General features: G+C 48.5%; 1 protein-coding gene across 2 annotated transcripts in view; it reads left to right on the forward strand.

Moving 5' to 3' along the window:
* Positions 1 to 25,539, forward strand: part of LOC140431000 (N-acetyl-beta-glucosaminyl-glycoprotein 4-beta-N-acetylgalactosaminyltransferase 1-like) — a 1,349,192-nt gene that overhangs the window by 995,051 nt on the left and 328,602 nt on the right. For both annotated transcript variants that reach the window (XM_072518891.1, XM_072518892.1), the window contains one exon: positions 21,129 to 21,269. In XM_072518891.1, coding sequence (XP_072374992.1) covers positions 21,129 to 21,269 — 141 coding nt within the window. The remainder of the gene's footprint in view (positions 1 to 21,128; positions 21,270 to 25,539) is intronic.

The following is a 25,539-nucleotide window of genomic DNA, read 5'->3' on the forward strand; positions in this document are numbered from 1 at the left end:
ATTCTGGCTCCTGTTCGGGAACACGGAGGGAGAATTCAGAATGTCCAAATTACCTAACATCACATCTTTCGGGACTTATGGGAGTGTCATGTGAGAGTACCTTTAAGAAATGGGTGCTTATAAATGGGTGTGTATATAAGTATCTGTAGTAAAAGTACCTTTATGAAATGGGTGTTTATTACTACACTGATGTCAGACAGTGGGTGGAGCTGGGCTGTCTGTCAGCTTTTTTACTTTCGTTTTAGGCTGTTTGCTGCAGGGTGTGTTTTAGTTTCGTTTTCAGAGCTGGATAGCTGCAGTCACAGCCAGAAGGTTTATTAGAGTCTCTCTCTGTAACCGAAGGAATGTAAATCGATCCTTTGGTGATTTAAAACTAATAACTGCTCTTAGTAGTGACTTTAACCTGATGTGCTTCTGTTAAAGGTTATGTTTTTTGTAAGTCTTCTGGATGTTAAAAGGACAGCGCAAGCATTACTTAGTGTTGTACTGTTTGGGGGTTGTATTTGAATTAATGGTTGCTAAGATGTTCACTGTTTGTTTTAAAAAGGTTCACTAGAGTTCATAGAATAAACATTGTTTTGTTTTAAAAAATACTTTCCTATTTCTGCTCTACCACACCTGTAGAGCGGGCCGTGTGCTCCCCAAACCACAATCTATTAAAAGTTGTGGGTCAGGTGAACTTCATGATACACTTTGGAGTTCTCTAAACCCTGGCCCATAACAAATTGGGAGCTCGTCCGGGATAAAAGTCTATCTATTGAATTGGCTTAGTGAACTTAAAGACAGTGAGGGGTGAGCATATTGTGGTTATTTTTCAGGTGTGGTATTATAATTTAAGTAGGGAGTGTGTTGTGGACAATGGCTCTTTCAGAGGCTCTGAAGTTTTTCGGGGTGGAGACGGTCACACGCAGTACCTTAAGGACAGAGACTAAAAGCGTATTGCAGTTAACATTACCTGACAATATGCAAAAAGATGAGGTAATTATGGCAGTGTCTAAGCATTTAAAGTTGCCTGAGGTACAGTTTGATTCATTGGAAATGGCAAAAAATTCAGTTACAAATTAAACAAGTGGAACAGGAGAAAGAATTAAAGCAGCTTGAATACGAGGAAGAGGAAAAAGAAAGAGAGAGAGAAAGCGATAGAGAGGGAAAAGAAAGAGAGAGAGAGGAAACAGAGAGAGAGAGAGAGAGAGAGAGGAAAAATAAAAGGAGAGAGAAGAAAGGAGAAAGGAAAGAATAGCCCTAGCAGAACAAAAAGAAAGAGAATGGGAGATACAGATCAGGGAAAAAGATAAAGAGAGAGAGTTTGAACTTCAGAAAATGGCCATGAAACATTACAGTCAGTTAAAATTGGCAGAAGTAAAGGGAAACGTACAGTTGGAGGATAGTGATGAGGATAGTGAGAAAGAGCGTCAAAGTCGAAGGCTTTGTGGGAGTCTATTTAAATATGTCCGAGCATTGCCAAGGTTTGACGAGAAGGAGGTAGAAGCCTTTTTCATTTCATTTGAGAAGGTGGCTAAACAAATGGAATGGCCACAGGATATGTGGGTATTACTGATTCAAACAAAGCTGGTAGGTAGAGCGAGTGAAGTGTTTGTATCACTACCGGAGGAGGTATCTGGAACGTATGAGGAGGTGAAAAAATACATCTTCGGTGCATATGAACTAATGCCTGAAGCTTACAGACAAAGGTTTAGAAATTTAAGGAAAGAATTTGGTCAAACATACATGGAGCTTGAAAGGCTCAAACAGAGTAATTTTGATAGGTCGATAAAGGCTTTGAAAATAGACCAAACATATGAAGCTCTCAGAGAAATTATACTTTTGGAGGAGCTTATAAATTCAATTCCTGATGTAGTGAGAATTCATGTGGAAGAGCAGAGGGTTAAAATTGTGAGATTAGCAGCAGAAATGACAGATGATTATGAATTAGTTCATAAATCAAAGCTTGGTTTCCGACATCAGTTTTAGCCTGTGAGGGATAGAAACTGGGGATATGAGAAATACTCAAGTGGTAAAGGTAAAGGTGATCTGATGGGAGATAATAAGGAGAGAGTACCTCAGATTAAAAAATAAATCCAGGTGGGTGGAAAAGAAATGAAAAGTTTCAAATGTTTTCACTGTAATAAACTAGGCCCTGGAGAATACGGAATCGGGCTCACAAATCATATGCAAACGGTGTTTACTGTACGGGCGTTCTGGACCACATCAAAGCCGCTGTCGAGGTGACGGAAAATTGTGATTTGGCATGAAATCGGCCCCCGCTGCGATTTCGCCGTTCGGAACCAATTCTCCGCCCAATCGCATTTCCCAATTTCGGTGTCGACCGACGGAGAATCCCGCCCAAAGAGTTTGATGGACAGAAGCATCTAAAGAATATGACACAGAACAATCTAGTCCAGTTCTGCTGGACAATCAAAGAGGCAAAATCGATATTGCTAAAGACGTCAACTCAAATTTACAATGAGCACGGTAGCATTGTGGATAGCACAATTGCTTCACAGCTCCAGGGTCCCAGGTTCGATTCCTGGCTTGGGTCACTGTCTGTGCGGAGTCTGCACATCCTCCCCGTGTGTGCGTAGGTTTCCTCCGGGTGCTCCGGTTTCCTCCCACAGTCCAAAGATGTGCAGGTTAGGTGGATTGGCCATGATAAATTGCCCTTAGTGTCCAAAATTGCCCTTAGTATTGGGTGGGGTTACTAGGTTATGGGGATAGGGTGGAAGTGTTGATCTTGGGTAGGGTGCTCTTTCCAAGAGCTGGTGCAGTCTCGATGGGCCGAATGGCCTCCTTCTACACTGTAAATGCTATGATAAGATGACGGAAACAGCAATTACCAGACATGTTTGAGTTCATGTTTATTTTTAATGTTGCCTGGTTTGCATGTTGCTGCCATCTGGTGGAAAATTCAATAACATTGTTCAGATAACTGACCTTCATCAAAATTGCCCAGAGGACAAGAGGTCAAAAGAAGTCAATAATTTGTCATGGGAAAGGGTTCCACTTGAATAAATATGTGTCAGCCATCAAAGCTGTGGATCTACACATGCCTAAAAGTCACTGATTAATTCTTCGTTGACGTACTGCCTTGTAGCTATTTAATTTCCACTGATCTAAAAATTCTCATGTCACAGTTGTGTAGGAAAATGTGGTCACCAATTCGCAGAAGGCAAGGTCCCAATACAGCAATAGTGACAAGTGAACAGGGGTAGGATTCTCCAATTACTGACGCCAAAATCGCATTCGGCGATTGGCTGGAGAATCCCTTCTGATGCTGAAATCGGGGGCGGCGCCTGTTTTCAGATGCTCCGCCCCCTCCAAAATGGCGTCATCAGTGCGCACGCCGTTGGGACGGCCTCAGGCCGTCACCTGAGGCTCTCCCCCGATGGGCCGACTTCCCGATGGCGTAGATCACTTGTTGCCTGAGGATTCATCAATCTCGCGTGGCGGCTGTGGACTGTATGGGCGAAGGGTGCCATTCTGCTGGCCAGGGGGGCTTCAGTGGGGGTTGGGGGGACTGGTGGGGAGTGGTCCGGGAGTGGCGAGCGGGTTACAGGGGGGCACTCTGGCAGGCCGGCGCCATGTTTTTGGTTGGAAGACGAGACACATGCTCCGGACATAGCCTCAAAATCAGAGTATCCAGATCCAGGTTCTTAGTTGTGCTGGTTGAGGGTAAATATTGTTCAGGTCATCAGGAAACACTTACGTTTTGTTTCAAATAAAGCCATGGGATCTTTAACAGTCACCCGAGAGGAAAAATGGGGCCTTAGTATAACAGCGTATCCAAAAACCTGCAATAATGCACCTCTGACAATTCCTCAGTGCTGCACTGGAGTGTCAGCCTAGATTATGGCTGGGATTCGCCGAAATTCCAGCCAAGTGTTGATGCCGGCGTAAACCCCGGAGTGGCGTACGCTGGCGTCAACGGGCCGCCTGGCCCAGCAATTCACCGGTGTTCAGGGTGCTAGCACGGCGCCAGCGAGCTGCGCGCTGCTCCGGCGTCGAAAGGCGGCCCTGCATGGTCGGCATGGGTCTGCGTACGCATGCGACGGCCGTCCCTGCGCTGGCACATGCACGTGGTTGCCTTCTCCACACCGGCGCGGAGCAACATGTCGGGGAATTTACAGCGGGCCGCGTGGAAGGAAGTAGGCCCCCACCAATCACGGGCCTGGACCCCGTAGATCCCCCCCCCCCCCCCCCCCCCCCCCCCCCCCCCCCCGGAGTCAGACCCTCCACCCCCCCCCAACCAGGACATCCACAGTGGCCGCGGGTCCGAGCTCCCGCCGGGTGGTACCAGATTAGAACCATGCTGGCAGAACTCGGCGGGAGTTTGTCCCGTCGCCCATGGAGAATCGCCGCGGGGGCCTATTTCAGCGGCCCCCAACCGGCTCCGCGCTGACACGATTGGCGCTGATTCTCCAGTCGCCGGAGAATCGGCGGTCCGGTGTCGGAGTGGCGTGGCGGAAATTTCCCGCGCCTCCGGCGATTCTCCAACCTGCCGTGGAGAATCCCGCCCTATATGATCAGGTGCGAGATTCTCCGATCCCCCGCCGGTTGCCGAAGTCTCCAGCACCGGATATTCGGCGGGGGCAGGAATCGCGCCGGTTGGCGGACCCCCCCGCGTGCTTCTCCGGCCCGGATGGGCCGAAGTCCCGCCGCTAAAATGCCTGTCCCGCCGGCGTAGATTAAACCACCTACCTTACCGGCGGGACAAGGCGGCGCGGGCGGGCTCCGGGGTCCTGGGGGGGGCGCGGGGCGATCTGGCCCCGGGGGGGGTGCCCCCACGGTGGCCTGGCCCGCGATCGGGGCCGACCGATCCGCGGGCAGGCCTGTGTCGTGGGGGCACTCTTTCCCGTCCGCCTTCGCCACGGTCTCCACCATGGCGGAGGCAGAAGAGACTCCCTCCAATGCGCATGCGCGGGAATGCCATCAGCGGCCGCTAACGCTCCCGCGCATGCGCCGCCCGGAGATGTCATTTCCGCGCCAGCTGGCGGGGCACCAAAGGCCTTTTCTGCCAGCTGGCGGGGCGGAAATTCGTCCGGCACCGACCTAGCCCCTTAAGGTTGGGGCTCGGCCCCCAAAGATGCGGAGCATTCCGCACCTTTGGGGCGGCGCGATGCCTGACTGATTTGCTCCGTTTTGGGCGCCAGTCAGCGGACATCGCGCCGTTTCCGGAGAATTTTGCCCCAGGTCTCTGGAGCTTTCAAAATCATGAGGGATCAGGACAGTGTAAATGGGCAGTAACTGTCCCAACTTGTGAAGAACAAGAGGGCACAGATTTAAAATAACTGGCAAAGGAGCAGAAAAGCAATATGAGAACAAATGTTTTCAAACAGCAAGTGGTTGGGGTCTGGAATGCACTGCCTGAAAGTGTTGCAGGAGGCAGGGTTAATCAAAGCTTTCAACAAGGAATTAGATGGTTATTTGAAAATGAAGAAGGTGCATGATGAAATGAAAATCGCTTATTGTCACAAGCAGGCTTCAGAAGAAGTTACTGTGAAAAGCCCCTAGTAACCACATTCCGGCGCCTGTTCGGGGACGCTGGTACGGGAATTGAACCGTGCTGCTGGCCTGTCTTGCTCTGCTTTCAAAGCCAGCAATTTAGTCCTGTGCTAAACCAGCCACTGATTATGGGGAGAAGGCTGGAGGATGGCACAAGGTGAACTGCTCTTTCAGGGAGCTGATGCACACACGATGGGCTGAATGGCCGACTGAACTGTGAGAAGTCTGTGATTCTGTGAGTGCAAATTAAACATGCAACCTTCTGAGACAAAAGCAAACATGGTGCCACTGAACCAAGGCTGACGCATTTCTGTTTGTCATTGTGGTGCTTTTTTACTCAATCAGTAAATAATCTAACATACATTTAACATACAGTTAAAATTTCATGAAGACACTATCTTAGCATACAACCCATTGCTTCTGAATAAGAGTGCACAGATTTTCATGTTGGGCCAGCTCTGGGAATTTGACCGGATACCAATTTTAATTGGCATCTTCTGTAAAAAGCAAGTGTAATGTTGGTGTTTATTGCAAAGGGAATGGAATATAAAATAGGGAAGTTTTACTGCAGCTGTACAAGGTCTTGGTGAGACCACATCTGGAATACTGTGTCCAGTTTTGATCTCCTTATTTGAAAAAGATATTGGGCTGTATTCTCCCCCGCCCTCTGCCGGTTGCGGAGTTCCCGATGCGGTGGAGAATCCAGTGTTGGCTAAAAAATATCCCGATGTTCCGGTCCCCCGCTGGTGGTGGCATTGAGGTTCATGCCTTGCACCAGCGGGAGGATGCAAATTGACCCATTTGCATCCTAATAATGGGCTGGGCACCAGATTCTCCAAACTGGCATGAATCTGCGGCCCCCTGGGCCGGGATTCACAAGTGAGAGTATCGTTGCAGACATTACCCAGAGTTGCCCCCAAAGTCCATCGGAGGGCCACCCGCCACTCACAATGCCAATCCTGCTTCCACCCTCACCAGAGACCCCCCCACCCCCATAAGAGAGACCCCTGTAATCTGTAACGGGGAATGTCGAGACAGGTATCTCCGTAATGTGGTCTTCCAGGCAGGGGTCTCTAGATGGGGGACTTTAAGGCATGGTTCTCGCTAACGGGAGAGTCTTTGATAGGAGTCTCTGGTGGGGGTCGCTCTTATGGGAGGGGTCTCTGTAATTGTGCGTTTCCTGGTGGGGGGCTCTCTGATGGAGGTCTCTGGTTAGGGTCTCTGGTGGGGGTCTGGTGGGAGGGGAGGGTCACCCTCGTACTGTTGCGGGGGGTGGTTGGGGTGACCCAGAAAATCCTATGCTGGGGGCGTTCCGAATTCTGTTGCGGGGGAGGGGGGATCTCTATCGGATCGCCTCAAAATTGCGGCCCAATAGCAGGTTTTGTGAGGGGATTCCTTTCAGTCCCTGTAATGCATGAATTTGCATGGCAAGGGATAATGAATCACCTTGGGATTTGCACTCACAGCAAATCAGAGGCTATTCATCTCCAGCAGGAGAACATAGGGCGGGATTCTCCATCCCGCCGTTCCCGATTTCTGGTGCAGCGCGCCCCTACTGAGAGCAGGCTCCTCCGTCTCGCCAGCCGGACAATGGGGTTTCCCATTGTGGGCACCCCCATGCCGTTGGGAAATCCATGGTCGTGAGTGTGCTGCCAGCGAAATGGAAGATCAAGGCGACGGAGAATCCAGCCCAAAGTCTCCCAAATGGAGAATTCCAGTCATAATTGCATTAAAAGCAGTTCAGAAAAAGTTCACTCGACTCATTCCTGCGAGAGATGCTTATCTTATGAAGAGAGGTTGGGCCTATACCCATTGGTATTTAGAAGAATGAGAGGTGATCTTATTGAACCATTTAACAGCCAGGCGGGATGGGCTAGGGTAGATACTGGGAATATGTTTCCACCTGTGGGAGACGAGAACCAGGGGTACAGTTTAAGAACAAGAGGCCCACCATTTAAGACCGCAATGAAGGAATTGTTTTCTCTCAAAAGGTCATTCATGTGTGGAATTCCCTTCCCCAGGAAGCAGTGGAAGCTGGGCCATTGAATTTATTCAAAGCAGAGCTAGTCAGAGTTTAAAGAGTCAAGGGTAATGAAGGGTGCGGTGGGGGGGAAGCAGGGAGCATGAGATGGCAGCAAAGTGGAATTGAGATCACAACGAGATCTCCCATGATCTTATTGACTGACCGAGCCAGCTTGAAGGGCTAAATATCCTACCCCTGATTCTAAGTCCTCTAAGTTCCTCTATTCCACTGTTTCTGTGAGATTGAGGTCTTGGACTAGTTTCTTTTTTAAAATAAATTTAGAGTACCCAGTTCATTTTTTCCAATTAAGGGGCAATTTAGCATGGCCAATCCACCTAGCCTGCACATCTTAGGGTTGTGGGGTCAAGACCCACGCAAACATAGGGAGAATGTGCAAACTCCACACGAACAGTGACCCAGAGCCGGGATTGAACCTGGAACCTCGGCGCCGTGAGGCAGCAGTGCTAACCACTGCGCCACCATGCTGCCCGTCTTGGATTAGTTTCAATCACTTAATGGGGGTGGTTGGAGAGGAATTTTGCTGATTTCTCCCTCTCTTCCCCACCGCCCCCAAATGGCACTTGATGAAGAGAACTCTGAAGAAGGTAACCATGAATTAAAACTAATTGTACTCGTCATAAGGAGTTGTAGTCCTTTGATGAGTATATTAATTCCTGACTGCTTTGATTGTGCTGTCCATGATAGTGTTTGTACAGATTTAATGGGCTAGGTCCAGATTAACATATTTAAGTGAGCCTTTAGGGGCCTGGGAACTAATGGCCTCGCCTGGGAGACCACGCCATGGTGCCGTTTAGCACTGGTTTCTACAAACATGGACAAGGTGTAATGGCATCTGTGTTGGGGGGGGGGGGGGGGGGTCTCCGGGACCATTAGAGATTCCTGGCTGGCCTGGTTCTGGGCAGACTGGTACCATCGCAGTCCCGCCAACATCTAGTACTGACTGGGTGTATGGCTGCCATGGTGCCAGTGACAGGTGCCAGGTTGCCCGTTCCAGGTATCAGGCCTGGGGGTGTCTTGCCCTTAAAAGGTGGCTTGAGGGGGGTGGGGGGAGGTGAGTTGGGTGCTATGGGTGGGGGTCCTGAGGCCACGTGTGGTGATTAATGGGGGGGGGGTCGAAAAATTGAGGCAGCATTTAGAAATAGTGCCCCAATCCGCGATTTCTCTTCCTGCACTGGCGAGCTGAGCGCGGCAGTACAGGAAATGATATAAGTGCGGCCTTGGTGGGGCGTTCCACGCCATGGCCAAAAAAAAGGCAAAGTGCCGTTAAATAGCGGTGTGCCGAGAAACACCCACTGAACACGCCCAAAACTGGACTCTCTTCCGTTAAATCGCACCCGTTATCTTTATTTACGGAGTAGTGCAGGCCAATGTAAGGTTCGAGAAAAATATTTATGCTTTTTAGATTTGGCATTGAGAATACACTGGGGCCACTCAAAAGGGTAGTAATTCTGTATAAAAATAAATCACTTTTAAATGCTGATGTAGTCTCTAATGAGGTACGTATGCTGTTAAGCAAATCTATGAAAAGCACGCAAATGAAACTTGATTTGAAGCGTAACGTGATTATTTTTGGAAATTGAGCTGATCCGTACTTTACCCCTTAACAAAGCCTGATGATTCTCAATCAGGTGTTTGACAAGTATTAATGACATCTTGTGGCAAGAATGAGAAAGAAAAAATAATTTCTCTTTAAGTTTCATGGACAGATTTCTCACCCTACTTGTCAGTGGTTAAACACCCAGATAAACTATGTAGATGTGGTTGATGAAAAGTGGAGGAGACTAACAGAAGGATTAGTGAAAATTGTGAGATCTGTAAAAAGCATCAGAGAATGCATCCACATTCGATGGCAAACATTTCAGTGATTTCAATGTCATTGATCTCAAGGTATAGGACAAAGTCTTTTCAGTCTACGTTTCATAGATGTGGCAGATGTAGATTTTCTGTAATAATACGTAGTAAGGACAGGATAGTTACAGATAAAATCATGGAGATATGGATGTAGACTAGACTTGGGACATCAGCAGGTTTTCTCACTGTTAATGGAGGGAAATTTGCGAATAATAATTTCAAAGGCGTATGAAAAGATGAACATGAATCCTGCAGCAATGGACTCTGTGCAAGAAATCTTGTGGTCGTCGATGAGATATTGCATAAAATTTTAGCTGATCAACCAGACTTCAAGTTGACCATCATGGGAGCCTCATACAAATGATTCCAGATAATTAACAGGTATAGGCCCTGTTACTTGATAGAAGGATAAAATTATAAATTATCTTCTGTGCTGCATGATACTCCTGCTCTCAAAGATACCAAAATCCCTTCCTTTTTTTCTGTACATTTGAATACTTTACGTGCAGCTAGACAGGCTTTCATGAAAGCTGAGGGTTTGGAGAAAATTGGGAGAGCGCTGAGGCCCGGAGAGAGATTTCAATTCAGGAGATTTGGTATCTTACACCAGAAAGGGTTACCTGTAGCCTCTCCTGTAAATATGTACATAGTTCAGTACTGTTATAAAGGCTTCTTGGTAATTTCTGCAGAGCTGCTTATTGATATCAAAACAATACACACCACAGATAGCAACAACCCAATCCATCATGGTGAGCCATGGGGATAAAAATCAAAATTCTCTGTAAAAATATTGAAGAAATCATAAAAGACATGCCAGCAATTAATTTCTACTCCGAGAAACTGCACTCAGAAGCAAGCTGAGAAAACTCACCTGACGAACTGCAGATGCAACAGATCCTGGCAGCAGAGCAAATGGTGTAAGTTAAGTTCAAACTAACAGCGCCACTGTATCCCTGTCGAAGCAGTTTTAATAGAGCCATCGGCCAGCGGCCTGCATGGTGAGATCAGATCCTTTCAAAGTTCCAGGAGAAGCAGTCCTGTTAACAATTTCTTGCAAAACCGGTCAGGCAGAAAATTTAGATGCATCTTCAGCGTGAGCCCAGTCTCAGACTCAGCACCCCCTCCATCTGCCCCGAGCACCCACCCTGTTCAGTCATAAGCCCGAATGCCTCACAAATTTTAGGCCTCTCGGCCAGCAAAACCTCTCCCCTTCCAACCTGGACCCGATCCGTGGCAAGCTTACGCCATTCTATGACCAGTCATGACCCGACTCATGGCCATTTTGAAGCTTCTTTGTCCTCACAGCCCATCATTGCCATTTTGAGGCTCCTTCCTCATCACAGACTGTCAATGCCATTTTAAAACTTGTGCCAAATGTTGAAAATCGTGAAAGTCCTCTCCTCAGTAATACTGGTGGCGCCATTTTGAAATCTTCCAATCTCTTAAAGGGACACCCACACTTTAAATTTTGTTTTATTATGGATCACAATTCTTCATCAGCACCCAAGTGTGCCTGATCTCTGACCTGGACCAATAGAACAATTGGAGTTATTGGCAAAACAGGTTCCTCAGATATAGCACGGCTGCAGGATTAAATAAAAAGTTGGAGGCAGAACAAGTTAGCATATTGCTTTGTTCAATTAGGCTGATTGCAGATGATATCATCACCAGGCAAGCCAAAGATTAAGCAAATCATCTGCTAAGTTTGAAGATGTTTTAAAATATTTTGACCTCTTATTCAACCTGCAATCCAACCAGATCTTGGACCGCGCCAAGTTTAACAGGTTGGGCAGTTTAGAGAGCCCATTGATTCCTATAACAACAACCTCTACTGCAGGGCAGAAGGCTGTAAAAATAGAGATCTGGGCACGATTCAACCAAAACATTTCTAACTCATTTTGGACGGGTTTGGCTGAGTGTTTTCCTCCGGCTTTTTGGGTGAGATCAAGATCTGGATTCACCTACACTGGGCGGGATTCTCCGATCGCCGACGCTGAAATCCTTTCGTTTTCACGATGCCCCGCTCCTTCCAAATCGGCATTCTCTAGGAGTATGCCTCACGCCGTGTCAATGGCATCAGGACGTTGCCTGAGGCCCACCCCCCCGATGCCCCGCCCCCGACCTGCTGAGTTCCCGGCGGCGGCGGTCGCGTGTGCTATTCATTGTCGGGAACTCGGCGTGGTGGCTGCAGACTCAGTCCAACGCCGCCACAATCGGGGGAGGGCTTATCCGTGGGCAGGGGGGACTTCGACAGGGGCAGGGGGCACTGTTGGGGGCGTGGTCTGGGGCTCACGAGCCAACCAAAGGGGGGGCACTATTTTGCAGGCCAGGTCTACGCGCGGCCTGCGTAATGTTGTACGGCGCGGGCGCTGCAGGCCACCGCCATGCGCATGCGCAACCACGGACCCAGATATTCTCCAGGCTATATCGCCAGCTAGAGCCGTGGGTGCTCTATGCTGCCTCCAACCAAACGGAGGATCGGTCGCCGTTTTACGCTCAATTTTCAGTTGTAAAATGCCACCATACCCACGCCAGCGTCAGGACATAGCCTCAAAATTAGAGAATCCAGCCCACTTAGTTATTTTTGGGGGGCTTTGGCAGGTTTCTCCCTAGTCTAACTCACACTTAAAAATATTTTCGGCAGTGGGGAGCTGAACTCGCTGGTGTGATCGGCTCCTCGGACATTGGGGCGCCCTTTTGAAAGGGTGCCCCAATCTCCAAGTGAACTTGAGGGTCCCCCACACGCGCCACCCATGGGCAACACCACCCATGCAGACATTACTGCCCCCCACCCCCAAATGAGGACATCCCGCTATGGGGTCACTGAGGGCCCCCCTTTTCAGGACTCCCCTTTCACCCATCCAAACCTTATGAGGCCCCTTCACACCTCCTTCACTCTCCCACCCTTCATACCCCTCTTCATCGCCCCCTTTCCTGGATATGGCCCCCCTCAGACCCCGTCCTTTGGCAGTGCCAGCATGGCACCTGGGCAATTCCCTTGGCACCCTGGCAGTGCGAACTGGGCACCCTAGTGAGCCAAAGTAAGTCAACCCACAAACAACTGCTGAGTGAGTGTGTCTGCACCATAACGTGAAACGCAAGCACAGGAAGGGCCAATGTCTACTCACTGCTGCTGAATGTTCCCACTGTCACAAACAAGGGCACTTCAGCAGGTCTCGCCATTTGTCCTCCCCACACTGCTCAGATAATCTAAGAGCCAGCCAAGAAGTCAAGGCCACCGACTCAGGAGACACACATTCCTTCTTCAGGTCAATAAGAGGCGTACCAGCAGACACTATGGCCTGAGTAAGATAGAGAGCGAGTGAATATATATGGGAATGTGGTTCAAAGTGGGAATTTAACTGGCAAATCTTTTTCAAGCTCAATTTTAGAACCAACTCATGGGGTTGCAAGGTCTCCCTTGGCTGAGCAGGCTGGAAACGCTGGCATGTTGGGCAGTTAAGAATGGCGTTGGCAATGTCCTCATTGATTCCAGGCCAGTACACTGCCTCACGGGCCCGTCGGCGGCATTTCTCCACTCCCAGGTGGCCCTCATGGAGCTGCTCAAGGACGAGGTTCCGCATGCTGTGCGGAATGACGATCCTGTCCAGCTTCAGTAGAATTCCATCTACTGCCGCCAGGTCATCTTTAATGTTATAGAATTGAGGGCATTGGCCCTTGAGCCACCCGTCTGTCAGGTGGCGCATGACACGTTGGAGCAGGGGATCGTTGGCCATCTCACGCCGAATCTGGATGAGTCCTTCGTCCGTGGCGGGCAGATTGGATGCGGCGAATGCCACCTGAGCATCAATTTGGCACACAAAGCCCGCTGGGTCGCAGGGTGTGGTGACAGATCGGGAGTCCATCGGCGACGATGAGCTCCTTACCCGGGGTGTAGACGAGTTTGAAGTCGTACCGCTGGGTTTAAGGAGAATGCGCTGCAGGCGCGGCGTCATGTCGTTAAGGCCTTTTTGAATGATATTGACCAGTGGCCTGTGGTCTGTCTCGACTGTGAACTTTGGGAGTCCATAGACATAGTCATGGAATATGACAACTCCGGTAAGAAGGCCCAGGCACTCTTTTTCAATTTTCACATAGCGCTGTTCGGTGGGCATCATTGCACATGACGTGCATGCGACAGGAGCCCTGACAACGTGAGGAGTCGTCGTCACGTTGAAGGAGCACTGCTCCAATGCCGGACTGACTGGCATCCGTGGCGATCTTTGTTTCTTTGGCCGGATCGAAAAATGCCAACACCGGGGCCTTGATCAACTTCGCCTTGAGTTCCCGCCATTCTTGTTCGTGGGCGGGGAGCCATTGGAACTCGGTCGTCTTCTTAACCAGGTTCCTGAGAGCCGTGGTGTGGGAGGCGAAGTTAGGGATGAATTTCCCCAGGAAACTGACCATGCCCAGGAAGTGGAGGACCACCTTCTTGTCCTCCGGTGTCTTCATGGCCTTAATGGCAGATACCTTGTCAGCATCCGGCTGCACGCCGAACTGTGAAATGTGGTCTCCGAGGAATTTAAGTTCTGTTTGACCAAAGGAGCATTTGGCCCTGTTGAGGCGGAGGCCATGCTCATGGATTCATCGGAAGACGCGTTGGAGGCGATCAATGTGCTCCTGCGGGGTGGTAGACCAGACGATGATGTCGTCCACATATACGCGAACCCCTTCGATACCTTCCATCATCTGCTCCATAATTCTGTGGAACACTTCCGATGCAGAGATGATGCCAAACGGCATCCAGTTGAAGCAAAACCGGCCAAATGGGGTGTTAAAGGTGCAGAGCTTCCGACTGGATGCGTCGAGTTGGATCTGCCAGAACCCCTTGGATGCGTCTAGCTTGGTGAAAAATTTGGCGCGAGCCATCTCGCAGGTGAGTTCTTCGCGCTTTGGAATGTTCTCTCATAATATTGTGGTTGAGGTCCTTGGGATCAATACATATGCGTAATTCGCCGGATGGTTTTTTTTCATGCACACCATAGAGCTGACCAAGTCAGTCGGTTCTGTAACTTTCGAAATTACGCCCTGGTCCTGGAGGTCCTGCAGCTGCTGCTTGAGGCGGTCCTTGAGGGGTGCTGGTACCCTGCGAGGTGCATGCACCACAGGTGTGGCATTTTGTTTTAACAAGATTTTATAAGTGTATGGGAGTGTACCCATGCCCTCGAATACACCGTGGTATCGGGTGATGATGGCGCTCAGCTATGTCCGAAAGTCAGCATCCTGAGATGCGGAAGCGTCAGCGGGTGACGGGGAGTGAACCCTTTGGACAAGGTTTAGAAGTTTGCACGCCTGAGCACCAAGCAGGGAGGCTTTAGTGGATCCCACTATTTCGAATGGCAGGTTAGTCTTAATGACCGGTGCGACATTTCAAGCTGGCAAGAGCCACTGGCAGCAATGGCATTACCATTATAGTCCAGAAGCTGGCAGGCGGATGGCAGGATGGTAGGCTTGACATGAAGGCTTTCGAGGTCAGACCGCGTAATGAGGTTGGCTGAAGCGCTGGTGTCCAGGTGGAATCGGATGCGGGATCGGTTGACCGTGAGGGTGGCACACCACTCGTCGTCCGGATCAATGCTGAATATTGGGAGAGACTTGGCTTTTGTCTTCTGGAGCATCTTGTGTTTGGTGATGATGCCCACCGAAAATGGTGCTTTAGGGTCCTCGGTGTAAGGTCCGGAATCAAGTCAGAGTCGGAATCGGTGACCGGTGGCTGGATGGTTCGGACATCCCTGCGTGGCTGGTTGGAGTGATGAGAGGTAGTAGGTTGAGCAGACCTGCATAGGGCTGCATAGTGGCCAAGCTTGCCACATTGGAGACAGCATCGGGATTTTGCAGGACATTGCCGCTTTAAGTGGGCGGAGCCACATTTGCCGCACGTCGTGACGTCAGAACGTTCGGTACGCCACCGCGCATGCGCGGTGCAGTCGTACGTAGTGCGCGCCTACACAGTGCGGTCTTTGGCCTCGCCGTCCCCTCGGCCAGTGCGCGCATGCACGGGAGCCCGCGAAAAGCGCGCGAAATGGCCGCCCTCATCCAGGCTTAGGCCCTGGAGTTGTTTAATGGCTTGCACCAGCTCTGCCTCGTGGGGACCTTGCCGCGCCGTTTCAGCCGCTTGAATGTGTGAGTATCGGTTAGTGGCGTGTTCAAGCAGAACGCAGGTCTCGATGGCTATCGCAAGGGTGAGCTGTTTAACCTTGAGGAGCTGCTGGCGTAGGGGGTCCGATTGCACACTGAAAACGATCTGGTCACGGATCATCGAGTCGGAGGGGGAGTCGTAATTGCAGGACTGCGCGAGGATGCGAAGGTGGGTGAACAAAGTTTGAAAAGGCCCTTACCCTGCAAACGCTGTTGAAAGACATAGCGCTCAAAACTTTCATTTACCTCGATGTCACCGTGACTGTCGAATTTGAGCAGGACTGTCTTGAACTTGGACTTGTCTTCACCTTCAGCGAAAGTGAGAGAGTTGAAGATATGGATGGCGTGGTCCCCGGCCATGGAAAGGAAGAGAGCAATCTTCCTGGCGTCTGAAGCAGCTTCCAGGTCTGTAACTTCGAGGTATATCTGGAATCGTTGTTTAAAGTTTTTCCAGATCACACCGAGGTTGCCGGAGATGCGGAGCGGCGGGGGGAGGATGGACGCTGTCCATACTACCGGATGGCTGATTGCTGGTCGAAGGCAGATCACTTGAAGGTAGGTCTATTAAACTCTAACATCACATACTGGTACCATGATGTGTTGGGTACTCTGGATCTGTGGAGACTGTGTTTACCTTAGCAGTAACATAGACATGCTACCAACACTTGTAATAGTACAACTCTATTTTATTTAACTAAGAGCTGTTAAACATACTTGCGCTGTGGGTCGACACTATGTTAGATTGACTGAAGACCTATGCCTAACCTGACCAACCTATACTGCTAGCACATGGTAGATATTTGTGCTACTGACTGTGGGCACTGTCTGTCTCAGAGGCTGCATCCCGAATGAGCGGGAAAACTAGTGCCCTCTGTCTTTATAGTGACCGTGCCCTAACTGGTGATTGGCTGCTGTGTTGTGTGTGTTGATTGGTCTTGCAGTGTGTCAGTCAGTGTGTGTCTCTGCCCCATCATATACTGATGTGTATATTATGACATGAACAGATTAGCGTAGTTAAATCTTCATTTACATAATCAGATTCAGATTTGAGCCCAAATCATTAGGCCCCTTCAATTCTCCCACCACCAACGTATCATAAAGCCAGCAGGAATCATTACTGGTCTTCAAAATGGAGACTAGATGTGATGACCACGTCAGGGGTCTTTGAGGCCAGTGAAGCCCCCGGGTGGTCAGGGCTGGAATGTTCCCTGGCACTGCCCCTGGCACTGGCAATGCCAACCTGGCAGTGACTTTTGCTTTAGAAAACAATCGCGTACCAGAGAAAGAGCTTCCCGTAGTGCAGATGCAGAAGGAAAAATATGGAAACTAAACAATCAGGGAAAGCTCTCGGGCATCTTCGTGGTACGTATTGATTTCTTCTGGGATGGCAATGCAGTGTTTGATAAATGTGTTATTCATACGATTCAGGTACAATTTAAAACTGGGACTCAGGTTTGAGGGGCTTTTATATATATTGGTTTGGTTTTAATATTGAGCAAAGCACGTCTGGAATAACTTTAAATCAACAACCCAAATGAAGGAGTATTACTCCTACGCCAGTTAATCATACTAAGTCATCACAGAAGGATGATATTGAGATCTAAAGAAGAGACAAAGCAATTGTGAAGTTTGATTAGTCATTTGAGCTGGTTGGGTACTCCGATGAGACCAGATGCTAGTTTAATTTGTTGGAATTAAGTACCATGGTGAAACACCTTACAGTGAAAATGTTTTATGGGCAATTTGAACATGCAGAATGTTAAATGTGGATAAACGTATATTAAGTTAACATCCTAATGGACAAAATTATAAGATATTTATAGCGATGCTTCACATGTTTGTCTTCCTCATGGATATTTTAGTGGAGTTGGTTTCATAATAATCTATTCTACACTGTATGAAATGTGTGAGTTAGAAAAGGTTACAGACAGAGCAGCACGGTGACACAGTGGTTAGCACTGCTGCCTCACGGCACTGAGGACCCGAGTTCGATCCTAGCTCTGGTCCACTGATTGTGTGGAGTTTGCACATTCTTCCTGAATCTGCGTGGGTCTCACTCCCCACAACCCAAAGATGTGCAGGGTGGGTGAAAAGACCATGCTAAATTGACCCTTAATTGGAGAAAAAGAATTGGATACTCTAAATTTATTTAAAAAAATAAAAGGTTACAGATGACCTTCCTGATTTGAAAAAAATGCTAACAAGAAAGGAAATCCAGAATATTATGTGGGCAGATGTAAGTCATCAACTTTCAGATTGTTTGACAAACAGAATGCATGCACAAAGAAATTTCAGGGGGCTCGAGAGGGGGAACATCTCGCAATGTAATGACTTGTACAGAATATGTGATTTAATTTGTTTTGAAATTTGATAGGTACACACAAATTTTTTAATTTGAGAAAATAATCTGGTAATTGTATATTAATTTTGACTACTTATATGCAGGTGATGAACATTAACTGGGAATACACTTGTGCTCCTCTAAGTAGAAACAGACCGAAATTGTGGCTGCTGGGTTAGGAGGCGCATGCTTATAATGTGTATCTCTGTAAATAAATATTTTTAAAAGCATGCAGAGATTGGCTCCAGTTCTATCCTTTACCATCTGGTTTTCTGGAATAAAACACTGTGCATCTGTCAATGAATTGACATAATTATAATTCATTTACAGGTTTCAATACACTGAGCTAAGTGCCATACACTAATTGTATATTGTTGGGTTTTTTTACTCCCTTGCGTAAATTTGGAATATCTCTTCAAGTTAGCATGTTTGCCACCAAGAAAAATGGTCAATAGTGCTTTTGATTGTGTATCGTTGGAAATTTATTCAGATGTAATTTTACTTATTTATTTTTGGATTCCGGATAGCTTTTTAAATCATGTTAAATGTATAAGTGTACACTCTAAGCCATGGAGTGTATTGTGTTTTATTGGAATCAACGCATTATGACATTATGCTTTATTGAACGATAGTTGTAGAACTGGTCATCTGGAAATCCAAGGAAAAGACGTTTGGAGGGCTGATTGGAATTATGCCTGAAATGCTTTTACTTCAGAAGTGAGTTAGTTCTTGTCCCATTGGGGAGTGTCATCTACAGATTGCATCTTGCCGACTGCAGCTCACACAATAGCTCAGCTGACATTTCAACACACAGTTATATATGTGACTGCAGCAAAAAGTAATATTTCCCCGTCTCAGTGGTGTTGAAAGATTAAATTTAAAATGTCATCCATCATTGTATCTGTTAATAATTTTGTTGGTGATAAAAGTCCTGATAGATTTTTTTCTGCAAGTCAGTCAGACTCTATTGAAGGTATACTGGTTAAAGGTGCGATGGGCTTGATTTAACGGGACAGAAACAGGGTCCTGTTTTGGACACGTATAGCGGGGTGTGTCTCGGTGCCTGCAGCAGTGAGAACCACACCGCTATTTATCAGCACTTTGCCATTTCTTTTGGCCTCAACGAGGAACACCCTGCCGAGGCCGCACTGATATCATTTCCTGCACTAATGAGCTCAGCTCGCCAGTGCAGGAAGAGTATAATGCCGCCTTGATCATTCAACCCCCCTCAGCCTACCCACCACGCCTTCGGCCCCTCGCACTGCATGCAACTTGCCTCTTATGGGGCCCTCACCACCCTCTTAAGGGCAAGGCACCCCCGGGCCCGATCCCTGCCAAGGGCAACCTGTCACCCGGGCACTTTGGCACAACCAGGCTGGCACCCTGGCTGTGCTCCTGCCAGCCTGAGTGCCTGGGTGTCAGTAGAATCATAAAATCATAGAATTTACAGAGCAGAATGAGGCCATTCGGCCCTTTGAGTCTGCACTGGCCTTTGGAAAGAACACCCCACTTAACCCCATGCCTCCACCCTATCCCCATAACCCAGTAACCCAGCCTAACCTTTTGGACACTAAGGGGCAATTTAGCATGGCCAATCCACCTAAACTGCACATCTTTGGACTGTGGAAGGAAACCGGAGCACCCGGAGGGAACCCAAGCAGACACGGGAGAAAGCGCAAACCCCACAATGACTGTCACCTGAGGCCAGAATTGAACCCTGGACCCTGGAGCTGTTAGGCAGCAGTGCTAACCACTGTGCCACTGTGCCGGCTTTAGGAGTGTGTGGGTGCCACCCTGCCTAAATCCTGACTGCCCAGGTGTCTCCAATGACCTGAGAGACCCCCCTCCAGGTGCTGTTACGTCTGGTCCACATTTGTGGTAACCAGTGCTAAATGCGCCATGGCAAGGTTCCAGGAGAGACTGTTAGTTTCCGAGCATGGGGAGAATACGGCGCAGACATATTAAAATGAGCCCAATGGCTACTTTAATATGTTAATCTGGATCTCACCCGATGAGGGCGAGATCCAGATCACAGCATCTTGCGAGATTTTGTTAAATTTCGTGAGGCATTTTGAGTGCCGCGAATCTCGTGAGAGGTCTCCTGCAAGATTCAAAGGCCTCGTTGCATCACCAAGTCGGGAGCAACAAGGACATTACGTCTCACCCAATGTGTGGTGTGGTACTCAGCTGTGGGGACTCCAAGGTACATGTTAAATCTTCACTCAATGCTGAGGTGGATGATCTGAGACTGTAGGGGACGCAATAGTCCGTGAGCTACAAAGTCAAGAAAGGTAATTTTCAGCACAGTAAACCAGTGGGTTTGTGTGGGGTGGGAAATTAAAATGTTTTAAACATCAAATGAGAACCCAACCTGCCTTGAACCAGCCCACTTCCAGTTCTAACGGAGTTGACCAATTTGTTCTCAGGTGGTGGGTTGATCAGGAAATGATTTTAAGAAGGCCGTGTTTCTGCACTTGAGTATCCAAATTTATTTCAAGTTGGCCAAACTCCCCTAGCCTTAATTGGAAAATCAAGCAGTTAAGAGCAGTCGATCCCCTTGAACATACTCTCGCCTCCACCGGGATCACTTCCTTCTCCACTCTCACCACTAGACCTAGATTCTTCTCCTTTGTGTCCTTCTGTCAGTCAGCTTGGCTGTCAGGTAGGGTACCTGGAGAAAACCTCCACCTCCCCATCACCACCAACCGCCACATTGAATGTCCATCTTGTTCGGTACCGGGGCCCAAAATGTCAGCCAAGTTCCCTCACCTGATAACTATCCGGTGACTCTGAAGTTCACTTTGAGTGATCTAGTGTGGCTGTAATGCCCTCTTGCAAGTCGTATGGTTTGTGAAGACTACCTGTCTAAAGTCACTATGTTGTTTGGCCATATGCACAAGGTAACAAAGAACAGTTGGGGTCTATGGAACTGTACTTCACTGTCATTGCACTCAGAAGAAATTGAAGGGAGGGAATTACACATCAGTCAGAATGGAATGTGAAGCTAAACAGAGACCCCGAACGACAGAAAACAACTTTGTCTGTTCTCTTATGTGCAGCAGGTATCAATGGACAGAACTAAGGTCACCAATATCTGTTTGTGTGACAGGCAAGCAAACATGTAATAGAGTATGACTGAATAGCTTACAGTCTCTAGTTGCATATAACTTCTGCTTTCTGTGTCTTTAATCCTACTTTAGAAATTATGTTTCCCGTTCCAAGTACTGAGTGTGAATCTTAATGTTTTGATCACAGAAGAATCGCCACTGAAGATGAACAGCGTTGATCATATCCCACAAACCCTTGCAAGTCATGCAGGAGGTCACAAGATGGCACACAGAGAGCTGCACGCTGCAGACATGCTCAAACCAGATCCCAGGGACACCTTCTTCCTGAGTGAGTTCTGTTTAGATTTTCACCCACTGTCAGAAAATACAGATTGGAATCTGCATTCACTTTCAGTTCTCTTCTTCTGATCGATTTAACTTTTCTAATTTCCCTCCATTTTGCTGACTCAATACACCATTTAAAATTACTCAAATGATTCCCACCTATCAGTATCCGGGTTACTTCAGAAGGGTGGGTGGGATTTCACCAAGCAATTGGAGGTGGGACCAATGTCTGGCAGGCCGACAAAATTGTGGAAATAGACGTTGGCTTGCAAGACTAACCTTCCCACTTTTTCTGATTTCCCCAAGGGTGAAGGCTCCATGAGTGAAATGTGCAGTCCACTAAAACAATTAAAACACCAAAAAAGAGCCATTTTGTAGATGCAATGTCTTTTTTCAAAGGCGCATGGGTCGCACCCTAGCATCAATCATCAATCCATCATGGTAAGATGCCATATCAAGGTGCCATATCAAGGTACCATATCCAACCATCATTGCTACTACAGAGCCCAAGCTATAACGGGGAAGCAGGCAGTAAATACATCAGCTATGGGCAAGTCCTGTCAGAAGCACCTAATTGAAGCAGTTATTTGGGGGGTTTTGTCGTGAGAAGGTCATGGTGCCATTGCGTTTATTCTATTTGAAGAGATAAAATGTGGCATTGAACAAAGCCAGGTCGTATGGCGACACTGGGCTGGATTCTCCAGTCGCCGAGCTGCGTGTTTCCCCGGCGCGAGCCATTTGCTGGCAGCCGTATTCGTTACTCCCGCCGCTTGTCAATGGGATTTCCCATTGAAGACACCCCATGCTGCCAGGAAAGCTGTGGGTGGCAGTGCACTGCTGGGAGGAACAGAGAATCCCAATGGCTGGAGAATTCTGAGGTGGGATGGTCCACTGAGGAGGAGTTTCAGCACTTTGCAACTCATAGAACATAGAATATACAGTGCAGAAGGAGGCCATTCGGCCCATCGAGTCTGCCCGACCCACTTAAACCCTCACTTCCACCCTATCCCCGTAACCCAATAACCCCTCCTAACCTTTTTGGTCACTAAGGGCAATTTATTATGGCCAATCCACCTAAACTGCACATCTTTGGACTCTGGGAGGAGACCGGAGCACCTGGAGGAAACCCACGCAGACACGGGGAGGACGTGCAGACTCCGCACAGACAGTGACCCAGCAGGGAATCGAACCTGGGACCCTGGCGCTGTGAAGCCACAGTGCTATCCACTTGTGCTACCATGCTGCCCAACTCAGCCTACTTGTGACAATAATAAAATCTTTCAATATTACAAAAATAACACCAACACAACCCATCCTAACCAAATATAATACCAATACATCCCCCCCCCCCCCCCCCCCCCAACCCCGAGAGAAGAACCAATTCGTGCATGCCCTGGTCAGGTGTGCCTTGTGCATCACCTTGAACTGTATCAAACCTAGCCTTGCAGACGAGAAGTTAACCCAATGAAGATCCTCACTCTACACACCCCCACCCCAAGGACTAAACCCAGCTGGTTCTCCCGCTTTCTCTTCTTCCAGGGATGCCTGCTCCGTCGCCAACAACCGCTCATAAATCTCTGAGATCATTCCCTCACCCAGCTCGTCCAAGGACAGAACCCTGTCCAAAAGCAAGGACACAGGCACTAGGGGTAACAAAGGAAACTCCTGACATACAAAATCACATACCTGAAAGTATCTGAATGCATTCTTTCTCGGGAGATTAAACTTCTCCAAAATCTCATCTAGACCAGAAAATCTGCCCTCCAGAAACAAATCCTTCAATCTCTCCAGCCTCTCTCCCTCCCAGGCCCTGAATGTCGAGTTCCCACAGATCGGCACCAACAACATAGAGCTTAATTTAAAATGCTGCCGAAATTGATTCCAAATCCTCAAAACGGCTATTACTACTAAGCTCGATGAGAATTTCACTGGAGAGAATGAGTGTGGAGCAATAACAAGGGCCCTCAAACTCATTCCTATGCATGGAGCCTCCTTCACCCGCCCCCATATAGAATCGGTGACCTTAATCCACACCTGTACCTTCTCAATGTTTGCCGCCCAGTAACAACACAGCAGATTAGGTAGTGCCAACCTCCGAGATTGTCTCTCCCTTTGCAGAAATGCCCTGTGAATGCGAGAGGTCTTACCCACACAAAAGTCGATAATAACTTACAGACCCTACTAAAGAAAGACTGGGAAAGAAGTACTGAGAGACACTGGAACAAAAACAGAAACCTAGGGAAAATATTAATCTCCACCGCCTCTACTCTTCTTGCCAAAATCAGAGGAAGGGCATCCCACCACTTCAAATCAGCCTTCACCCCATCCACCAGACTGGCCAAGTTCAGTTTACAGAGTGAGTCCCAATCACTGGCCACCTGAATTCCCAAATACCGGAAACTAATCCTGGCCGGGTGAAACGGTGGCCACCCCAGATCTGCTCCCCGCTCGTGGGGCTTCACCAGAAAAACTTCACTCTTTCCCAGATGTGCTCAATGTATGTCGTGGAGTAGACCTACATGCCAGAGAAGCTTCAGCTGCCCTTATCCAGCCAATTTTCACCTGAGGGCCATGCGAACGTTATTGCCCTGGTGCCATCTGTTACCCTGTGTTTCACACAGCGTCCCTTTCCTGCAGACCTTCTGAGATGATAAGACATCCCTGTGTTACATCCTCTACCCTACATTCTCATGGCTCTCTCATATGTGACCTGACCCATGTCATTGTGGGATTGGAAATGAGCTGTCAAAACCAGCTTGACAGCAAAGTTTTAATTATATTGTTTATTGTAATTATTTACATTAACATATGTTGTGTATAATACATGGTAGCGCTACTGTAGATATACAACCAAACAGAAAGGACAAGAAAGAAAAGACACAAACGGGTCTACAAAATTATTGTGTACAATAACGGATAAAGGAAAAGACACAACAATCGAGAGACCCAAGAAATCGTGTGGGACAGACAGTTAGTTATGACTTCCCAAGACAGAACGTATGTGGACATATGGGGCTCCCTGTCTGTGAGCCCCAGGAGATCGACCGCCACGCCATATGGCTTCGCTCCTATCTTTGCTGCCTCCCGGTACTAAAACGTACCGGGCTGGAACGTGTTTTGTTTTATTGCTATGGTTGCCTCCATGTACTTGCCTCCATGTGTGCCCTCACCCTTTGTCCCTTCCAGTTCCCCTTTCCTGTTTTCCCTGTGTTTATCTTGCCAGCCTCGGCTGCCAAATCGGACACTCAATCTGCAGCATTGGGTGGTGCTGCCGATCGCCAGCCGAACAGGAGTCTTCGGCGGGCGAAAAGGGAGTGAAGGCTATGGTGCCCTCTCCCCATAAAGAGCTCTGGCTGTTCTAATACCCTGAAGACCGCCACTAACGGGCACAGCCCCACCCTGCCCCCCAAAACCTTGGACATAGCCTCGAGAAAGTCTGTCCAGTACCCGACGAGTCTGGGGCAAAACCAGAACATGTGGGTGTGGTTGGCCAGGCTTCCTTGGAACCATTCACATTTGTCCCCAACCTCCAGGAAGAACCCGCTCAATCGTGTCCTGGTTAGGTGAGCTCTGTGCATCACCTTTAGCTGCGTTAGCCTCAGCCCTGTGCTTTCGGAAGTGGAGTTTGCCCTGTGTAGTGCTTCAATCTAGAGTCCTCCCCCTATCTCCAGACCCAGCCCTTCCTCCCACATCTCCCGTGTCTCATCAAGAGGTGAACGTACTTCCTCTAGTAACCGTCCGTACATGTCAGCACAGTTCCCGTCCCAGAGTTCGCCCGGGGTCAGTACTCTGTCCAGTAGGGAGTGTCCTGGGAGCTGAGGGAATGTCGCCATCTCCTATTGGAGGAAGTTTCTGATTTGCATGTATGTAGCTCGTTCCCTTTCGGGAATTGGAGTTTGTCCATGAGTTCCCCTAGGGTCACAACTCTGCCGTCCACATATAGGTCCTCTACTGTCAGTACCCCTTTGACCTTTCTCCACCTGTTAAAGGAAGAGTCCATAGTCGCGGGGGTGAATTTATGGTTCTTGCAGATGGTGGCCATGATGGACATCACGGTCAGACCAAAGTGGTGTTGCAGTTGGTTACACATTCTCAATGTGGCCACTATTACTGGACTTTTTGAGTATCTGACTGGAGCTAATGGGGGCAGAGTCGTGAATGTCCCCATATAGGAACGCTCCACCAGTCTATCCCATTCTGCTCCCGCCTCCTTGACCTATCCCCATACTCTTTCTGCGGTAGCCGCCCAGTGGTAGAATTGGAGGATTGGGAAG

This window comes from Scyliorhinus torazame, chromosome 10 (genome assembly GCF_047496885.1).
Source record: "Scyliorhinus torazame isolate Kashiwa2021f chromosome 10, sScyTor2.1, whole genome shotgun sequence".
Classification (NCBI taxonomy): Eukaryota; Metazoa; Chordata; class Chondrichthyes; order Carcharhiniformes; family Scyliorhinidae; genus Scyliorhinus; species Scyliorhinus torazame.